Consider the following 20,264-nt stretch of genomic DNA (forward strand, 5'->3'; position numbering starts at 1 on the left):
TCCTCCCCTCTCCCCATGTCCATAAGTCTATTCTCTATGTCTGCTTCTCCATTTAAAAGCCCGATCTTTATCTCTCTGTGTGTTCCTTTAGGACACATCTCAGCTTTTAATGCAGTTTAGCTCACACATTCTGTGCTGCTCTCTGGAACTTTCTCAGAACTTGAGGGTGTGGCAGAGGTTTGGTTGGAGGAGGAGAAAAGAGATAGCACATTGTGATGGCAAGTCCAGCTGTTTTGGTGCTCACCTTCATACCTCTCTGGTATCTATGGAAGCACTTCCTATTATGAACCCAGTTCTACTGACATTCAAAGAACAAGATACGCCTCCTGTATCTGCCTCTACAGACTGTGCAGGAATAGAGGGATGTTTAGATAGAAATTGGAACTAACATAAATAATGAGGGGCTGGGAGAGCGAGGATCTGGGAGGCTGCAGGTGGAGAATCAGAGAAGTCAGTTCCCACTGATGGCAGACTAGGCCCCTGGAAGAGAAACTGTGTTCATGCCAAGTCCATGAATCTGCTGCATCTGGGCCCACAGCCTTTTTTTTTCCTGGCTGTACCAGGTTCTTAGTCACAGTATGTGGGATCTAGTTCCCTGACCAAGGATTCAGGGGGGCATCCAGAGTGTGGAGTCTTAGCCACTGGACCCCCAGGGAAGTCCCCACAGCCTCTGTGTGGAGTGTCCACAGTTTCCTTGTCTAGCTGTTATGATCTCTAAAAATTTTAGATTTTGTTTCACTTTCATCTTCTAAGTTTTCCTTTGGCAAAGTAGCTGGGACCATTTAGGGAAAGAGATTCTGGAAATTGTAGTTTCTACCCACTCCAGCGTTCTTGCCTGGAGAATCCCAGGGATGGAGGAGCCTCGTGGGCTGCCGTCTATGGGGTCGCCCAGAGTCGGACACGACTGAAGCGACTTAGCAGCAGCAGCAGCCTTAGCAGAGATTGGTGGTGACAAGAGACAGTCAAGCCCACCCCCTTTTCAGGTCTAGGGTGGGGCACTACTACAGAATTAACCTGCAGCCTGACAGCTAAGGCACAGGCCCGTGGAGGGATGTAAAGGAAGAAGGAGGCTGGAGTAGTTAGAGCAGGTACGTGTATAGGAAGTGATACTTAAACTGTGTATTGAAAAGCATGAGAAGTTATTGGGAAAGGGATCTCCAAGGTGATGGGTAGGGAGGCATTTCAGGGGCAAGCTTGGTGGGAGATTGCAGTGGGTTGGGTATGGAGGGAAGGGGGTCGGTATGTGGGGAGAGTGGCAGGAGGTGGAGCAGGCTGGGAGGTAGATAGGCCTCAGATCAGGAAGGGCACAGACCTTAGAGCCAGGGTGCAAATGTGTTGGGGGTAAGGAGCCAAAGACGGCTATTATGTAGGAGTGGAGAGGTCATTCTTGTGGCAGGAAAAGAAGATGCACAGTGCTGTTTATGAAGCCCTTTGGAGTGGCCCAGGTGAGACACCGATAAGGGCCCGATGGAAGGGAGTGGAGTGAGGGGAGCTGGGACGAGTTCAGGCCTGACCAGTGTAGTCAGGTGCAAGAGGTGAAGATGAGTATCTTCTTGGCATGGGCTCCGTCAAGTTCACGGAGTAACAAAAAACCCCACAGAGTTGCACATCCAGACATGTTTTACTTTTTTCTCCTAATTCTGCTCTCATATCTTTTATTTTAAAATCCTGTTCTTTAGTGGCCCAGAGTCCAACTCTTCTTTGAGGCTTTGTGACCATCTAAGACCCCAACAGTCCCCCAGCTCTCAAGGGCCACTTGTGAGGGACCCAGCCACTCAGGGTTAACTGATCCCGTTCCAGCCTTGGGTTTTTTGTGATGACTACAAATGAATGTCGGGCGAAAACTGAGAAGTCACCTATTCTCTGTAAATACCTTTCTCTGATCTTCCCCTTCTTTACTGTAAGGAATAATTCTCAAGTGAGAAGGTTGTGCTAGGTTATCCTAAATGCTCTAATACTCCAGGTTTCTTATGTGAACCTCACAGCCCATCTCCAAACTCCTAAACAGGACCTTGCGCCGTATGTGGCTTCTGGCACATCTTGGGCTAGTGCTAAGTCGCTTCAGTTGTGTCCGACTCTGTGTGACCCCATAGACGGTGGCCCACCAGGCTCCCCCGTCCCTGGGATTCTCCAGGCAAGAGCACTGGAGTGGGTTGCCATTTCCTTCTCCAATGCATGAAAGGGAAAAGTGAAAGTGAAGTCACTCAGTCGTGTCCGACTCCTCACGACCCCATGGACTGCCGCCTACCAGGCTCCTCCGTCCATGGGATTTTCCAGGCAAGAGTGCTGGAGTGGGGTGCCATTGCCTTCTCCATCTTGGGCTAGTAGTTGCTCAATAAATGTTGCTTTTAGCTCTAAACTGCTTCAAAATTTTCTCCCACCCAGACCTTCATGTAGATTAGGGAAGTGATTGATTCCAGCTTCCAGGGGCACCACCCATGGGGCATGCAGTTCTGTTCTCCTTACTGTCCCAGGATTGAAGAGGCATGACTGAATTGAAACAGTCAACAGTCTTTTTAGTCTTTATCCGTTAGGCAAGCCGATCAGCACTGCCAGACAGTGTCAGTCTGTGTAAGCACAGTGTGTGTGTTTTCCAGATGGAACCCTAGAAATCCCAGGAAAACACATATTCTTTGTTTCCCAGCAGAGCCTTTCCACCCTCTTCTTGGCCTAGGCCAGCTGTCTAGAGACTACTCATTATTTCACTCACTTGTTGATCTCTTTTTCTGTCCATCTTGCTTCTAAATTCTGCCCAGTTTGGTCCCTTATCCTGAACCACAGTGGGCACTGTTTTCCAGTACCTGACATTATCCCAGAGACTGATATGTCTCAACCCTGGCTGCAGACATAGCTGGGGAAAAGACTGAAATCTTGCCATTTGTGACAACATTGGTGGACCTAGAGGGTATTACGCCAGTGAAATCAATCAGCCAAAGACAAATACTGTATGATTTTATGTATTACGTAGAGTCTCAAAACAAAACAAATGAACAAACAAGAAAACAGAGATAAGAGTTGATAGGTACAGAGAACAAACTGGTAGTTGCCAGAAGTTAAGGGAGTAGGGAAAAAGAAATAGTCAGGGAGGTTAAGAGGTACAAATTTTCAGCTGCCAAATAAATGAATCACAGGTATGAAGTGTACGGTGTGGGGAATTTACTCAATAACAATATCTTTGTGTGGTGACAGGTGATAACTAGACTTACCATGGTAATGATTTTGAAATGTATAGAAATATCAAATCACTGTGTTGTGTGCCAGCAACTGACATAGTATTGTAGCTTGATTATACTGCAGAAAAACAAACTGACTAACTAATAGAAAAAGAGATTATTGCTACCGCCATAGGGGGTTGGGGAACGAGGAGATAGGGTTTGTGAAGGAGGGAGAATTAGATGAAGATCAGCAAAAGGTCCATGCTCCAGCCTGTAAAGATAAATAAGAACTAGGGATGTAATATACAATACAATATAGGTAACACTGCTGTACGTTCTGGGTGAAAGCCGTTAAGAGTAAATCCTAAGAGTTCTCATCACAAAATTTTTTTTCTGTTTCTTCGATACTTGTTTTATATGAGATGATGGATGTTCACTAACCCCATTACGGTTATCATTTCATAATACAAGTCAAATCATTATGTGTATACCTTAAACTTATGCAGTGCTCTATATCTTAATAAAATTGGAAGAAGCAAATGTAAATTAAAAAAAAATAATGTATAAGTATGAGAAAAGAAATTACTTCTAGAAATGGGAAACACAATGGCAAAATTTTCAAACTCAGTCAATGTATTAGCAGCCAAATGGAAAAAAAAAACTCAATTCAGACAATAGAGGATTGATCTGAAGAAATCCTCCATTAATGCATGAATGCCTTAATGGATGAAGAAAGAAAAAGACAGAAAAAACAAAAAAACAAAACAGATTAAGAGACGTGGAAGATAGTTCAGACCTGAAAAATATTTAATCAGAGGAAAGTGAAGAGAATAAAGACAATATCTGAAGAGATACCAGCTTAATTTTATTTCAGAACTAATGAAATCAAATCCATAGATTTCATGCCGTACAATCCCAAACAGGATAGATAAAAAACAAAAGTACAAGTGAGTTCTACTTTTTGGAATTGATTAATATTCCACTGTGGCCTGACAGTTAATTTTTGTGCCTGCTGCAGTTGTATTTCAAAGTTTTGTACAAAGTCGTGTGTATGCTCAAACCACATATTTTTGTTAATTGTGTTATTCAGACTTTCCATTTCCTTCTTTATCTGTCAGTTTCTAAAATAAAGAAGTTAGAAGTATCTCCAATATGAATGTGGATGCAATTTCTCTTGGTATTTTTATCTGCTCAATATACTGCAAACCTCTGCTGTTAAGTAAATAAAGTTTCATGACTTAAAAAAGAGAAAGAAATACCTGGGGAGCTTTTAAAAAGTACTGATGCCCTAGCTACACCCTAGACTAATGAAATCAGAGCCCCAGGGGAGTAGGGTCCAGGAATAAATATTTTTAAAAGCTCCCCAGTTGATTCTTTGTGCATCAAGAGTTACACCACTCTTCTAGAGTCTCCTAACTGCTCTAACCTGGCCCTTTTCTGCTGTCTTTTATGCTCCATGTTCTGCTACCTTGGTAGCTGCTCCAGCAGTGCTCCCTTAAAATTTAGACCCGAGCCCAAGGAACTGAGCCAGTAAAGAATCAAAGCATGTTTATGGGAAGGAAGTTCCTCCTTAGCGGGCAGCTGCTACTGACTTCCCTATATTTGCCAAATAAAACCTATCATCTTAAGGAGCTTTTGAAATAAATATTTGGTTTTCTTCACAAATGTCTGCTGCTCTGCCAGTCAGGGTCAGTGGTAAACCTTCAGTGGTATCCTTACTTTTCTTCCAGTGAATTTTGAAATGAGGTGCAATGTGGTTTTAGGACAGAAGCAAAAGATAAAACTGTACAGTGAAAGTTGAGGCAGGGCAGAGCTAGGCGCCATCAGGCCCCTCCACCTGTTTTCACTGCCCCGGCTTTTGAGAAGTCATGTTTACATTAGTATCTCTCTGCCTTGGGCTTCCCAACCCCGCGGGTAGATGGATGACTGTGTGTCTCTGCTTTGCTGATGAGGAAGAGAGCCAAACCAGGCATGTCTGGGGCTGTTTCCTCCTTCCACAGAGACCCTTCCCCTTCCCAGTCTCTTGTCTAAAGCTTTCTTATCCGCACCTTTCCCTGGGCCCCTTCTGTCTTCCTCCCAGCTGCCTCAGCATGGAGGGCACGGGATGGGCTTCTTGGGAGAAAACTGAATTTCTGTTTTTGAAAGTTCAGAGTGTGAGGCTCCATACATGACAGGACTCAGAGCATTCCTAGGGATGCCTCCAGGGGGGTGGGGGGAAAGTGCTCACATCTCCTTTTGTCTGTCTTTATTCTTCATTTAGCAGCAGGTTTTTTTTAATTCCAAGGAGAGGGATGTAGGCCTGCTGTTTCTGTTTTACAGTGAAAGCTCCAAAGAGCTGGTTACAGGAGGCCTTGGCCCAGCCGCACTGGCGCTCATTCTTAGGTCTCCATAGTGGTCCCAGCGCTCTGTGAGGCTATGCTTAAACCCTTTCAGCCTGCTTTCAGTCCAGGGGACGGAACTCCAGACTCCCCCTCCCCTGCTGCTCCCACCTGACCCAGCCCTTCTTCTGCCCTCTGGTTTGCAGGAAGGAGGAGACGGTTACTGTCTACCCCGCAGACGTGGTGCTCTTCGAAGGGATCCTGGCCTTCTACTCCCAGGAAGTGCGAGACCTGTTCCAGATGAAGCTTTTTGTGGACACAGATGCGGACACCCGGCTCTCCCGCAGAGGTGCGTCCCAGAAGCTGCCAACAGCGCATCGGTGGCCTTGTGCCCCTGGGGCCCAGCCCAGGCCAGTCAGCCTTGCCCCAGGGACATCCTGCTGCCCAAGTGACATTTGAGAAGGGATTAGTTTCACTCACTGTTTTGTTAAAGGTTTGTGAGGTCACAGACATGAAATAAGTTTACCTTCTGGTTTTGCTGGGGAGAAGTTTGGCTAAGTGCTTAGTTCCCTATGACTTCCCCATAGGTGTCCAGTCAAGATGGGGACTCACTGTAGCACATCTTGGGGCAGGAACACCCTCTGCTGGCAGCTCTGGGCAGCTGGTCCCATCTGCCCATTCCGGTTGCCCTTTGCTGTCCAGAAAGTTCTGTGAAGCTTTGGTCACTCTGTCCAGCCAGCTCAGGAGCACAGTTGGTTGTTCCCTCTGAACACCTTGAGCGTGTGCGGAAGACACTGAAGTGCTTGTTGGCAGGGAGGTGGAGCCTGTGGACTCACCCTGGGGCACAGAGCAGAGAGGTTGGGAGGCCTCGTGGGGGAGGTGGAGCATGTGGACTCAGCCCTGGGGCGCAGAGCAGAGAACTTGGGAGGCCTTGTGGGGCAAGCGGAGCCTGTGGACTCAGCCCTGGGGCGCAGAGCAGAGAGGTTGGGAGGCCTTGTGGGGGAGGTGGAGCCTGTGGACTCAGCCCTGGGGCACAGAGCAGAGAAATCAGGAGGCCTCGTGGGGGAAGCGGGGCCTGTGAACTCACCCTGGGGCACAGAGCAGAGAGCTCAGGAGGCTTTGTGGGGGAAGTGGAGCCTGTGGACTCACCTTGGGGCATAGAGCAGAGAGCTCGGGAGGCCTTGTCGGGGAAGTGGGGCCTGTGGACTTACCTTGGGGCGTAGAGCAGAGAGCTCGGGAGGCCTTGTGGGGAAAGCAGAGCCCATGGACTCAGCCCTGGGGCACAGAGCAGAGAGCTCAGGAGGCTTTGTGGGGGAAGCAGGGCCTGTAGACTCACCCTGGGACGCAAAGCAGAGAGCTTGGGAGGCCTTGTGGGGGGAAGTGGGGCCTGTGGACTCACCTTGGGACGTAGAGCAGAGAGCTCGGGAGGCCTTGTGGGGGAAGCAGAGTCCATGGACTCAGCCCTGGGGCTCAGAGCAAAGAGCTCCAGAGGGCTTGTGGGGGAAGTGGAGTCTGGACGTGGATGTGGTGGGCTGATGGTGTAGGCAACCCGAGAAGGCACTCGCTGCAAAAATAGACACTGTGGCTGGTTAGGACTGTTTTCTGATCTGGATGACAGGGAGGGCTGAGGTCTGTGGGTGGCATCTTGGGGCATGAACCACTGAGGAGAGATGGGGAACCCAGCAGAGTTGGAGCCGACAGGACACAGCCTAGGCAGTGCGGTGGAAGTGACTGAAGGGAGGCATGAAGGGTGACTAAGGTTTGAGTCCCCATCATGTGGAGGAGGAGGGACACAGGATACTCCAGGCTTAGCCCTTAGTCACAGAGCAAGTCAGTGGCAGATTCAGATTTCGTAAGCCCCAACCCAAAGCCTTCCAACCTCAAAGTGTGTGAAGTTTTCCCTTTTCCAGTTCATGAAACAAATTTGGTGTTTATCCAATTTAGTGTGCTTATCACAAGGACTGTAAGTGGAAAGGGCAGAGTCTAGAGAAATGAGTCCCTGGGATTTGCCCTCCTGAGAAGTAATAGGATTCATACTCTGCAAGTCAGGGAAGCTGTACTTCGCCTCCCAGGTGGCATGCGGGAAGGGTAATCCGATGGAATGAAGAGAATTCTAGTCCCAGCAGAGCCTCCCCCTAGCTTTGTGACTTTGGTGACCTCCTAGGCAATTTTTTTTTTTAATAGGTAATATGAAGGAAACAGTCCTGTTTTTTAGGGTCATGACACAGGCCAGATAAGGATTACATGGTCTTTTTTGACAGATAATTGAGACTAGAGCCTGAGAATCTCTTATGCACCTGATCCCAGGGTCTGGTTTATAACTTCATGCATGAATCCAGGTCCTGCCTAGGCTGCTCTACTCCCAGCTCATCTGCTCGGATATCCATGTTAGCTTGCCAGATTTGGGAGGCATCACTGGGGGAAAATGGGAGTCAGATGAACTGGACTTTATTTTAATTCTGGTTTCACCATTTAGATCCCCTGAAGAAGGGAATGGCAACCCACTCCAGTATTCTTGCCTGGAGAATCCCGTGGACAGAAGAGCCTGGCGGGCTACAGTCCATGGGTCACAAGGAGTTGGACACAACTGAGCAACTGACACTTGCAGTTTCTTTCACTTTTCACTGTTTAGTCGATGTGTGACTTGGAGCAGGCTGTGTTCTAATCAGTTTGCACCTTACTTTCCTACTGGTGGATCATGTAATGACTGGTTAGTACTCCTAGGATAGTTGTGCCGTGAGAGGCAATGCCTGGTGACGGCTTTAGTGGATAAATGTCAACGTGGCAGATCAGAAACCTGCTTCGTTTGAGAGGGTAGCTGATGTTCTGTTTTCCCTAGTGTTCTGTCAGGACTTGTCAGAACCTCAGTAGACATGTCCTCTGGAGCTGGTAACACCTGGGCTGAGATCATCATTAGTCCAGCAGGTGGTACTAACGTCCCAGGGGATGGAGTGATGCCTGAGAGAGAGAAGTAGTACAAAAATGTGGAAATTGGAACCACATTTTGTGGTGTGACACGTCTGATTTAGATGGATAATTCTGGGATAGATTAGGTAAGACCTGATCCTAGGATCCTTCCGTGACATGGAGGAGAGCCTCTGCTGGGGTTTCTCAGGGCCAGTTCTGCACCCCTTGCCTCCCCTGCGGCAGCTCACTGCCTTCTTTCAGACCTGCGTCCTGTCATGTCACCCACTGCCGAGTTACCCTTCTGCTGGTCTAGTGGGGCTTCCCAAATGCTGTTTCTACAAACTCACTCTCTGTCTCTGTAGGACCGGAGAACATGCTTTGTGGGCTGGGGCGGGGAAGGGGTAAGGGAGAGGGAAGGAGGATTAGTCAGGAGCTGTGGAGCAGAACATTCCTGGGGACTTGAGTGCCATGGTCTTACTGTCTGTGGGTCACGTCCTCCCGGGCACACTCCAGGTTGACCCTCATGTGGAAGGGAGGGAGTCTCACAGCCTTTGGAAGGACTTCCTTCCTTCCCAGGGGGCCCCTTGATGTCTAGGGGATTGGTCTCCTCCCAGCAAAGCCTGCCATGCCTCCCCTCCGTGTGAGTGTAACCTACCCTTGGACCAGGACCAGAGAGGGCCTGCAGTGGGCCCTGGGACCGCTGGCCTCAGGCCCGCCTGCCACGGCCCTCTCTCCAGCTTACACAGAATTAGGGCTTCACTGAGCCTTGACATAGGCAGTTGGTTCTTTTACTAGAATAACACATCTCCTCAACTGATCTTTAAAGGGAATTGACAACCGTGGAGGAACTGTGTTTATTCTGGTCCTTCTGCATTTGGTTCTTGGCTCTGGCTGACCAGAAGCAGCACAGGCTGATTTGGAAGGGCTGAGCGGAAGCCAGGCAGGGAAGAGCAGGCCTGGAGTTTCCTGCCCTTCACCCGGCAGGGCGCTCTTAGGTGACCTGTCCCGCCGCAGCAAGTGTGCCGGGGTCAGAGACGGCTTTGAGTCTCTGGAGTTTCCGGTTTGTGCCAAGACCTTGTTCTGATTCAGTGGTTGGCTTGGTTACCTTTCCTGACTCTGAGGAGGAGGGCACTTCAGAGTAGTGAACTAGCTGGTCCCAAGTTGTCCCGGGCTCAAGGAGGGGTGCCGTCTGTCTAAGGTGGTAATTGGATGGGAGGCTCTTGGGAGCAGAGGTGGGCGAAGCCTTCTGTTTTGCGTGTTCATGTGTCTGGACGGCGCTCTGGCCCCCTGCCGTCTCCTGTTCCAGCGTGGAAGCTGCGGGACGTCTCCTCCCGTCTGCCTGTTTCCCCCCGCCATCCTGTCTTTCCACGTGTCTGCCCTCCCCTCCGCACTGAAGCCCCACCCCCTCCTTCCCAGCTGCTCCCGGGACTGCACCCCCCACCTCCCACCGGGTCCAGCCTGCTTAGCTGAGTTCCCAGCTCGTGTCCTCCTGATGGTCTGCTTTATCAGGGAGCCATCCCTCTCCTGGAGCTTCCTCAGGTCCTGTCAGCATCATGATCGTGCCTCTTAGGCTTACTGAACGCACACCACGTGCCAGTCATGGTGCTGAAGAATCTTATGCATATCTCCAGTCTTCCTAAGTGGCAGCTTTGTGAGACAAGCTGCTATTGTGGTCTCTGCTTTACACTTAAGAAAAATGAGCTTTTTGTCTGAGGCCACAAAGGTAGTAGTTAATGGGGTCAGGATTCAAATAGGGTCAGTTTTGCCCCCATCACTCTAGATGATGGGGCCAGAAGCAGCTTTGGGCTCCAGAGCAGAGGCAGGTGTGATTCACCTGCTCCACCTGCTCTCTCCCCTCCTGTTCCTCACTCCCGTGACATGACAGGTGATGCTCTAGGTCCGCAAGGCACAGGAGAGCTGCAGACGTGGGCTGAGGGCGGCGGCAGAGCACTGTGAAAGGGGAGAGTTCGTGCGTGTGTGTCCTGTGGGGAGGATGGAGATTTGCACGGTGCTGAGGCTGTCAGCAATTGTGGGAAATGCATGTCTTGCAAAACAAATCCGACATCAAGCTCTTATACGGTTTTGAGTCAAAGCTGCTGAAGTGCAGGCATGTGCTTGCTTTCTTTCCCCCCCAGCTCTGATGCCCTTTTGGTCTGACTTCCTTTTTCCTTTGGGCTTTATCTGGAGACATGTGAAGAGCTGGAGGCCACACGGGCTCCTCTGCTCTGGAGCTGTGTGTTTTGGTGAGCTCAGCCCCTTGGCCCACAGGCCCGCACTCTGGAGGCCCGTGGGGCTGAGCCACGTGGCAGCTGTTGGAGCTTCTACTTGGCCGCCGAGTGTCCCTGGCAGAGCAGCGGCAGCAGCTGGAGCAGGGCCCCATGTCCAAATGCCCGAGAAGACCATTTCCTGGCTGGGCTGGGCATGCAGGCAGCTGGGTTTGTGAGGCAAATCCTGACAAGTTAGGGACCAACCAACCATTTTATTAGCAGGGCCCATGGGGGGAAGACCCTTGTGAATCACGGAGCTGGAAGTCAGTGGTGGTAGCAGTGTATTACCTGGGTTTCTGGAATGGGGTCTTCCTGACAGTTTTCTAGCATTCTGATCTTACAGACTTCACGCCAGCCTGTACTGTAACCACAGAAGCTCTGTTTCCCGCCCCTCCCCACGTGCGTGTGTTCCTGTGTGCGTGCATACATGTCCACAGAATTATTTACAGACACAACTTTCCAGCAGTGCCCTCACAAGTGTTCCCTGTGTTTGTTTACAGTGAGTTTCATCCCATGCTGAAACGATTACTTGACAAGTGATTGAGAGGAGCCAAGGGTCCACTGCAAATGATCGTAGATAAATTGATACCCTACTGGGGGTGGGAGGAAAGATTTTAATAGCCACGATTGAAAACATTTGTAGGGAGGGGTTGCTTTTGATATGGGAATCAAACTCACTTGCTGAGTTTGGGAGAAACTCAGGCCCAGGGAGGCAGAACCAGGATTCTGGTCTCTTTTCTGTGCTTTGACAAAAGACTCTGTTAAAAGCACCCCCCACCCTCAAGGAGGAAGAAGGTGGAAGATGATAAGTTTGGGTCCCTCTGGGCTGCTTCACAGCTCTGGCCCATGGTTTCTGACACCATAGTTTTCTCATCTTTTCTTAGTGGTCTTCTCTGTGCTTGAGGTGGGCAGGTGTGGCTGACCGCAGCTGGGCCCTCTGCCATACTTCCACCCGGTGGGGGGGGGGGCCCAGTGTGGACGGGAGCCAGGCAGACAGAGGTGGCTCATCCACAGAGGGTTGCCAGCCTGAACACAGGTGAGTGCGTGCAAGGGTAATCGGATGAGGATGGGCAAAGGAGACGTCTCCTGGCAACCTGCCCCTTTTGCCAGGAAGCCCCACCACTTCTCTCGGCCCAGTCTCCTTCCTGTTATGAGTTTGTCCTACCTTTTTGGGAGGGTGCACAATGAAGTTTTATTTGGGGCAAGTGTTGCTTGAAATGAGAAGACTAATGGCCTTTCCCAGAAACCTTTTATTTCAGAGAGTGTTTTGCCATAGCTGAATTTGACTGTAGCAAGACTTGAAAATGCAACTTGTTTTTCCCCAAAGCTGCTGCTGACCGGCTCTTGATCTCTCAGGAATCCGGCATGTGAATCATCCAGAGTCCTCGTGGAGCTTGTATGATCCTGATCAGCCTCGCGAAGGGCGGACATGTGTTGACTCATGCACCGTTTTCTTGATTCTTGTTTTTCCTTCTCTTCTAGTATTAAGGGACATCAGCGAAAGAGGGAGGGACCTTGAGCAGATTTTATCTCAGTACATTACATTCGTCAAGCCTGCCTTTGAGGAATTCTGCTTGCCAGTGAGTTGTGTTCTTGTTTTTCATTGAATTTAGTCTTTAAAATGTAATGAAACAAATAAAGGTCTGTCAGTTGAGCTCCCTGGCCAGGATCTCACTTGCTCCTCTGACTGCTCCTCTGTCGAGTCCTAAGAAAGGGCAGTCTCTGGTGCTTTGCCTCCTACCACGGGGCTCTGCCCTGCCACTCTTTTTCGGGGTGGTCCTTCAGGATCTTGCTGTCCCATATTCCTGCAAGCTGTACACTTCTCACTTGGTGAGCTCATGGGGAGGCATTTTATTAAGGAGGCATCATATCCAAGCACAGACTTGACCACTTGGGTCTTCAGAAGATTTGTGACGGTTGGCATGTTGGTGCACGAGACCTCAGCTGCAGAGTCTTCCCTTCTGAATCTCTTCTGCCACCACCTTTGAGCCCTATTTTGAGCTTGTCCCTATGTAAGTTCCCCTTGGGGAGGTGTACCATGGAGGAGCAGGCTTCCTGTATGTCTACCCTAGCCCAGGCTCGTCAGGCCTCCCCATGAGCTGGGAACTCTCTAGTGAGATGACTTTCAGAGAAGGAAGAGTAGGGACTGGGCAGTGTTCAGCTTTTAGTGAATCAGCCCTCAGCCTAGGAAGCACCCCAGCTTCCTGAGGAAAGTAAGGTGAAAGTTTGGGGAAGGCTGTCAGGGGCAAGAGGTAGAGTGGTGGGGTGTGAAAGAGGAAGGCATGGGAGAGAACCTAGCTTTGGAAAGAGTCTCAGCTCAGGAGACTCATACCTCCTCATACATCTTTTTCACGTTGGCTAAACCATGTTCTCACTCCTTGAGAATTTAGAGTTCAGTCCTGAGAGTGTGAGAGAGGCTGGGTCTTCGCCAGATCTTGGCTGATGCCTTTAGGGAGACTGGCTCGTGTGGGGCTATTGTGAAGTAGTGTAGGGTGGGGATTTTTCTACTTCTCTTAATGTTAATAATTAACTTCTTTCTTCTGTACTGGAAAAATAAGATCCCAAGCTGTCTTTGTTTCAAGTATGTTAGTAGGTTTTGCTTCAAAACCGACTTGACTTTTGTTTCAGATCCGGAAACAGGCGGGCTGTGTGAGTCAGCCTGAGTAACCCTGATGCCCTGCTCATTCCCTGGAGAGGCCTGGGTCACAGGATTAGGTTTCTGGGGAGAGGGCAGAGGTGGCTGTGGTGCTCTGAAGTTCTACCCATCCATCTGAGGACCTCTCTGTTCTTTCTAGCTTAATAATAAAAATACAAAGTATTCTTTTTGGACATAGATTAGAGTTTACTGCCAACTTTCTGCTGCTTAACTTTGTTGTAGTAGAACTCAGAATTTTAAGTAAGTATTTTCTAGGTTGTTTCTACTAGCTCCCACTGTGCAGCCACTCAGCTCAGGAAAGAGCAGCTCACTCTGTGTGAGCTTGGGCCTGATACATCGTCTGCCTAGTTCACGCTGGGCCTCTGGCCTTCCACAGCTGTAGTATGGACATGGTGCAGGGTACAGACCCATGGCCTAAGGCATTGTTTACACAGCCTCACCAGGACACAGTAGTGTGTAAAATGGTTCACCAAGTCTTAGTAAACCAAAAAACCCAAAAACTGTGCGCTTTATTTTTTCTTTTTTTAAGGCTGTGTCATAACAGAGCTGAAGAAAATGGTCATCAGTGGGACTTACTTTTTCCAACTAGACAAACTGTTGAAGTCCAAGGTGAACTGCTTCTTCCTAAGTCTGGGTGTTATGAATTGAGGCTTTTCATAGTGGTGAAGAGGCAGTTATATATTTAGTTTCCAAGACCATGTTCATTGTACAGGTTGTAAGCTGAACAAGTGTTAAATGTTAATGAGAACTCAGGAAAAAGCTGATCTATTACAAATTAGATAAAGGGGATAAAATATATTACATTGGAAGTAACATATTATTGCCCTCTGGGATTAGTAGGCGAAGGCTGGCCCTTTCTCCACATTCCCTTGGAGAAGGGCTTGGGCCAGCTTTCCTCTTTAACGCATTGCAATCCATCTAATGTGTTACAAATATCTTTCTCCACAGACAAAGAAGTATGCTGACGTGATCATTCCTAGAGGTGCAGATAATCTCGGTGAGTCCTCGTGGGGTGCCATGCCTGGGCACGACTCCTCCCTTTGTCAGTTATACTTTGGATAGGATGTGGTAACCAAACAAGGCTCTGTAGGTGTGGCTGAGGCCCCGGCCGCTGCTGCAGCCAGAAAGGGATTCATACCTACACACCTGGCCTCAAGGACAGGCCGCTGTGCTTATGCGTGTACATCAGCGGGGACAGACGCGAACTTGTTCCTGCTCCTCTGGGGTGGATACCTTCTGCTGCTGTTCCCAGTGATACCTGGGCACCTTGTATCTAAGGCCGTTTTTTAGTAAAAGCAGAGTTCCTTCTTAATTTCATTTAGAAAGCTCAAAGTAGCTTTTCCTGGGGTGGGAAGGATTTTTACCACTGTGTACTTATGCATTAGCTTTGCCTTGTCTAGAAAGTAGGAATATCTCTGGATTTAGGCGTAATGGGGCAGAGTTGAATTGGGAGACCCTGTTTTCCTATTCTCTTTATAATTTATTTCAGTTTTCCTCTGTTTAAAAAGGTAATTTTTTTGCTGAGCCATTTGGGAGTTAGTCTCAGCAATGAAAATTTCACTTCATTCAAGCCACAGTGCACTCGTCACATCCAGGACACTTAATATTGACTCCTTTAACCTTCCTCAGCCTTTGTTTTTTTGTGACGCTACATTTTTGAGGAGTACAGGCCCGTTGTTTTTATAGAACAGCCCTCAGCTTGGGTTTGCCTTTGTGTCCTCATGGTTGGCTTCAGCTCATACAACGTGGAGAATACCCTGGGGGGGCCATGTTCTTGGGGCATCACCCCAGAAAGCACTTGATGTTTGTCTTGTTTTTGGTGATGTTAACATTGATCATGTGCTTGAAGCATATGATTTATTTCTAAGGCTAAGGAAGGAGAGTCCAGTCTTACCTTTGGAGGAGAGGGCCTTCTGTGGGGTTCCCTGTCTTTGGGGTGGGGAGCTGGTAGGTTCCCTGGTGGAATGGTGTCAGAACAAAGACCAGTCCTCATATCTGCAGAATTTGGGTTGATTGCTTCCATCCAGTTCTTGCCTCTGATCGCATCCTGATGAGAAGCCTCACATTCAGGGCTTACTGTGTCCCGGGTTGTCCTACTCTGAGAACTCTGCTGTGGGGTTATATTAGCCCCCATAGAGGTCTGGGGAGTTCGGGTGACTTCCCACAAGCAGCAGAGCCGGCTTCCTGGAGCGGTTTTTCATCTCCGGTTCCTGTGTGCCCTCCACCCAAACAGACCCGCAGCCCCGCCCCCACCCCCATGTGCCCCTGACACTCTGCCCTTCTCTGCTCCACAGTGGCCATCAACCTCATCGTGCAGCACATCCAGGACATCCTGAACGGGGGGCTCTCCAAACGACAGACCAATGGCTATCTCAACGGCTACACCCCTTCCCGCAAGAGGCAGGCCTCGGAGTCCAGCAGCCGGCCGCACTGACCCCGTCTCCAAAGGGCCGGAGGAGGGGGCAGGAGGCACTGTGCATCTATACATGTGGTTTCCTATGACATTGCTGTATTTAAGAAAACACCATGGAGATGAAATGCCTTTTTTTTTTTTTTTTTGGTACTTTGGAGCGACGAAATGAAACAGAAGTTGACCCTGAGCTTAAATGACAAACTGTGCCAACTACTACTGGTGATGCCTAATTATGAGTCCAACGTGTAACCAGTTATAAATACATATATATATATAAAAGGATCTATTTTTGTGTAAATGTACAAATACTGTACAGCTGTTTGCCGTAAGTATTCTGCAGGAGGGCCTGTCCTTGAGTGTGTTGGGGCTGGACCTGGGGTTTCACCGGAGGCCTGGTACCCAGCGTGTGCCTGGTGGGGCAGGCTCAGGTGGCCTTGGAAGGGAGGCTCGGGACTCATGGCTCTCCGCGTCTGTGCGACTCACTGGAAGTGGAGTTTGGGACCTTTGATCACCTCCCCTGCCAGATGCTACCTTCTTGGAGCTGGAGCTTTAGGATAATGTGGATAAGAGATCCTCTTTTATTTTTCTTCTCTCTCTCTCTTTTTTTTCTGAGTTGAAATTAGGCAAGACCTCAATTAAAAAACTCAGGGAAGAAGCCCACGGAGGGAAACGAGTCTTCTGTGTTTTCTTCTTGCCCCGACCCCACCCCTGGCTGCTCAGGCAGCTCGCTATTTCCTTCCTTACTCACCCACTTCCAAAAACCAGAGCGGCTTCTCTCTCCTTCCCTGGTGGGTATGCGGTGGGGTTGCTTCCTGACAGAGTGGGGAAAGAGGGACTGTGCCTATCGTAGCATCTGAGATGCTGACGTCTTCCAGGGAGGTCACAATGATAGTCCTCAGGCTTTCTCCCAGATTGTGGGGTGCACAGTGGACCCTAGCAGCCTGTACTTTGGTTGAGGACCTCTCCTGGCAGCCAGCCCCTCCCAGGGCAGCCAGAGAGCTCAGCTGTATAGGGAGCTGTAGCGTTTGTTCCCCACCCTGAGGGATTTGCAGCGCGGTGAAGACAGCAGGGGCCATGACAGGCAGTATCATGGCCACGCGGATTTACTTATTTACCATGCAGCCACGTCACCTGGCCGCTGGGCACAGAGGCGGGGAGGAAGAGTAGCGTTTTTAAATTACAAGTTGGAGTCTTAGGCTGAAAACATTTGGGGTGGAGAATTCTAGCTTTCCCTGAGGCTCCCTCTTGGTGGAGACTTCCTTCTTTGGAAGCAGTACAGATTCCTGAAGATTCTTGGTGGGGAGGGCTAGAGGAAGCAGGGGACCTAGTGAGATGGAGGAGCTGTGAGTATACTGTTCTAAAGCCTCATCTTTTAACTGCAGAAGAGCCAGAACCTTTTAATCTCGGCGTCTGACCATCTCAGTGCTCGATAGGCTACGCCCTTACTCTATCGCCCTTAGGTAGCTCGATAGGCTACCCTTGTGGCTGCCACAGCCTGAAACATTTTGGGATCCCTTTTCTTTCCATTGCTTTTGTAGCCCCTTGGAGCCATTCTGATAAATCCAACACCATTAACTGCAGTCACATTGAATTGTTCCTGTAGGCTCAGCCTCACCCGGTTTGCTTCCCCTTTTCTGGACTCCATTTGACTCTAACTCTGTTGGGCTCTGTCTAAAAGTCAAACCTAATCCGCAGCAGGGCTTTGCCACCCCTGAGACTGGACTATAGGCTCTGGAAGGAGCCCCTGAGAGTAGCAACCGCTGAGTTGGAGCAAGGGAAGGCCCCCAAGGTGCCTGTTCTGAAGGCCAGTGCCCTGTGGGTTGGCTGAGTTCTGAAGTGTGCATTTCCAAACCAGTATTGATTATCTTTCCAGTCATGCCTTGTGTAGTTCTGAGGTGAAGGGTGGATGGCAGGCCTGGGTTAGGATCCTGAGGACCCAAGGGCCTCCTGCTTTGTTGGGGCCTGTCTGTGTTCAGGGGCAGCCGCTCCCTGTCTCAGGGAGCCTTGGCCCCTGGGTGGGTAGCACGCTCAACTTTACTTGAAGCTCCCAGGTGCCAAACCATTCAGTGCCTTGGCTGTCTATCCTACTGCCTTGGAAGATGGAGTCTTCTCATCTCTGAGCCTTGACTTACTTAGCTGCTTTTTCATCCACTCGTGGTGTTGGGACCAAGCCTCCAGGGTCTCCGAGTAGCCCTGTCCTTGGTAGGAAACAGTTCTCAGGCTGCCCTGCCTCTTGGTAAAGTCAGAGTGTTAGTCCTTCAGTGGTGTCTGACTCTTTGCCATCCAGTGGACTGTAGCCCACCAGGCTCCTCTGTCCATGGAGTTCTCCAGGTGAGACTACTGGAGTGAGTAGCCATTCCCTTTTGCAGGGCATTTTCCAGACCCAGGGTTTGAACCTGGGTCTTCTGCACTGCAGGCAGATTCTATACTGTGTGAGCCACCAGGGAAGCCCCACCTCTTGATATCTTGGCCTCTTGGCTGGGGGCTCGCTGGCCATGCTAATGACTCCTCTGGTTCTGTGACACAGAAAGTCTGGGGCAAGGAGGGGATAGGAAGCTCTACCCTGTGGGGACCCCAGCATTTAGCCAACTGGGTATCTATTTGAACTTGATCTTTCTATGCAGCAAATCCTGGAATTGGTATTTTAAGAGCCACTAGAAAGAAAGTGAAGTTGCTCAATTGTGTCCAACTCTTTGCGACCCCGTGGACTGTAGCCTGCCAGGCTCCTCTGTCCATGGGATTCTCCAGGCAGGAATACTGGAGTGGGTTGCCATTTCCTTCTCCAGGGGATCTTCCCAACCCAGGGATCGAACCTGGGTCTCCTGCATTGCAGGCAGACACTTTACCCTCTGAGCCACCAGGGAAGCCCACTGGATCTCTGTTTTTGCTGGAGCATCGGATATAATTATTAGGCCAGAAATGGATACTGTTCACTGTCTGGGGAGGCAACGTGGATGAGCAGCGTAGGGCAGTGTTGGTAGTGTACACATGGGGGTCTCTTGCCTTCAGAGACTCCCGGTGGCGCCTGCTTCTCCCTCTGTGCAGGTGTTGTCCAAGAACCATGTGCTTAGGCAACAGGCGCTGTGTCGTGGGAAGTCCTGGTCCCACACGCCTTCACGCTAATGGAACTTCTGCCACCCTGGGACCAACAGGAGCAGAGAGCTGGGAGTGTGTGTAAGGAAGATGCAGTGTTGTTAACTCAGGCGTCATCGGTTTTGGAGTGGATAGGGTGGGCCCTCGAGAAGCGATGGTCTGTGAAGAACAGGCCGTGGAGGGTACCGCAGAAGTCTCCAGTTCACCCTTCAGAGCCTGTGAACCGCAACAACCCACTGTGGTCTTGGCTGCTGGACGGTCAAGGACTTTGGCTTGCTGCCTCTCTGGGCTGGCGTGGATGCTTGTCGTGGTGCTCAGGGTGGGATGCCAGCCTCTTGGGAGGCTGTGAGGTCAGGCTTGTGTGCAGCAGGGGCCGGAGCCCAGCTGGTTGGTGCATCACCTCCTTTGCTGCTGTTGTGCGGCGTTCCTAATTTAGCAACCTTGACCTGCTCCAGGGCCCAGAGCCATTGGCAGGAACTAGTAGCCTCTTGCAGGGAAATGTTCTCCTCTACCCTGGAGTCTCCCAGCTGCCTGTCAATGACCACGTGGGTGAGGCAGGCAAGGCTGGTTCCGGGTCTCAGGGCTGGGCTTCGGGAGAGGGCTGGCTTCTCTGCCACTCCTGCCCTTCCCCCTGACCTGAGGGTAGAGGGGCAAAGTCTGTGTCCCAGCAGATGAGAGTGAGACGAGCATGCTCGGGAAACCGTCAGGGCGAGTCTGGAGCTGAGTCCCCGCCTTGAGCTTGGTCTCTGCGCTTTCTGTGGCCCTCCTCAGGCAGCGGGCTGGCTTCAAGGCAGTGTCCGGCCACCCATAGAGGTGGTGAGTGCCTGGCTGGTCCTGCCTCAGGCACAGGGTGAGTAGGTAAATAGAGACATAGGCCTTTTTTTTTTGGTCTTTCAGATGCTTGCACTTTCCCCTTTTCCTTCTACTGCCCTGCACTTACTTGTTAGCACTTACTTAAATGACCACATACTCTGTACTTTGCTGTAAATAAAGACTGAACAGAAAAGAACCCACTCTTGCCTTCTTTGTGGTGCTTGTGCAGGAGGAACAGTGACTGAGGCCAGCGGGTGACGGGAGGGTAGCCCTCTAGGCCTTCGCTGGCTGGATATGGGCACCAGCCTGTTGTCGCTAAGCTTCCCCATCCTCTGCTGCGCTGCAGGCCTCCATGCGTGCACTTCTGCTCCATCTCTGAAAGCCAGGCCAATGTCCCTGGGAGACTTCTGTTCTCTAGCTCTAGCTGGCTCTGCTTCCTTTGAGGTCATCCAGTTTGTGCAGTGTCTTCCCTCCCTCCCCTCCCTTTGCTGTCCCTTCCTCAACTTTAATAATAAAAGCCAAAACAAAACATTCTAAACCCTTATTGGCTGGAGGAAACTTGGCATTATAACAATGAACAGCTTCAAGCTGAATACACATACATCCATGTGTGTGATTACCTTAAGTGACTATATCTATTTA

At 50.1% G+C, this 20,264-nt stretch overlaps 1 protein-coding gene and 1 non-coding gene across 3 annotated transcripts in view; one reads left to right on the forward strand and one right to left on the reverse strand.

Moving 5' to 3' along the window:
* The window catches only part of UCK2 (uridine-cytidine kinase 2), a 78,066-nt gene extending 58,247 nt beyond the window's left edge, over positions 1-19,819 (forward strand). For both annotated transcript variants that reach the window (XM_070366717.1, XM_070366714.1), the window contains exons 4-7: positions 5,680-5,822; positions 12,130-12,227; positions 14,252-14,300; positions 15,598-19,819. In XM_070366717.1, the coding sequence (XP_070222818.1) occupies positions 5,680-5,822; positions 12,130-12,227; positions 14,252-14,300; positions 15,598-15,737 (430 nt within the window). In that variant the 3' untranslated portion in view covers positions 15,738-19,819. The remainder of the gene's footprint in view (positions 1-5,679; positions 5,823-12,129; positions 12,228-14,251; positions 14,301-15,597) is intronic.
* TRNAC-GCA (transfer RNA cysteine (anticodon GCA)) lies at positions 18,509-18,580 on the reverse strand. Its single transcript has one exon. It is a non-coding gene; the product is annotated as a tRNA-Cys (tRNA).
* Positions 19,820-20,264: the final 445 nt, after the last annotated feature.

This window comes from Bos mutus, chromosome 3, assembly GCF_027580195.1.
Source record: "Bos mutus isolate GX-2022 chromosome 3, NWIPB_WYAK_1.1, whole genome shotgun sequence".
Taxonomy (NCBI): Eukaryota; Metazoa; Chordata; class Mammalia; order Artiodactyla; family Bovidae; genus Bos; species Bos mutus.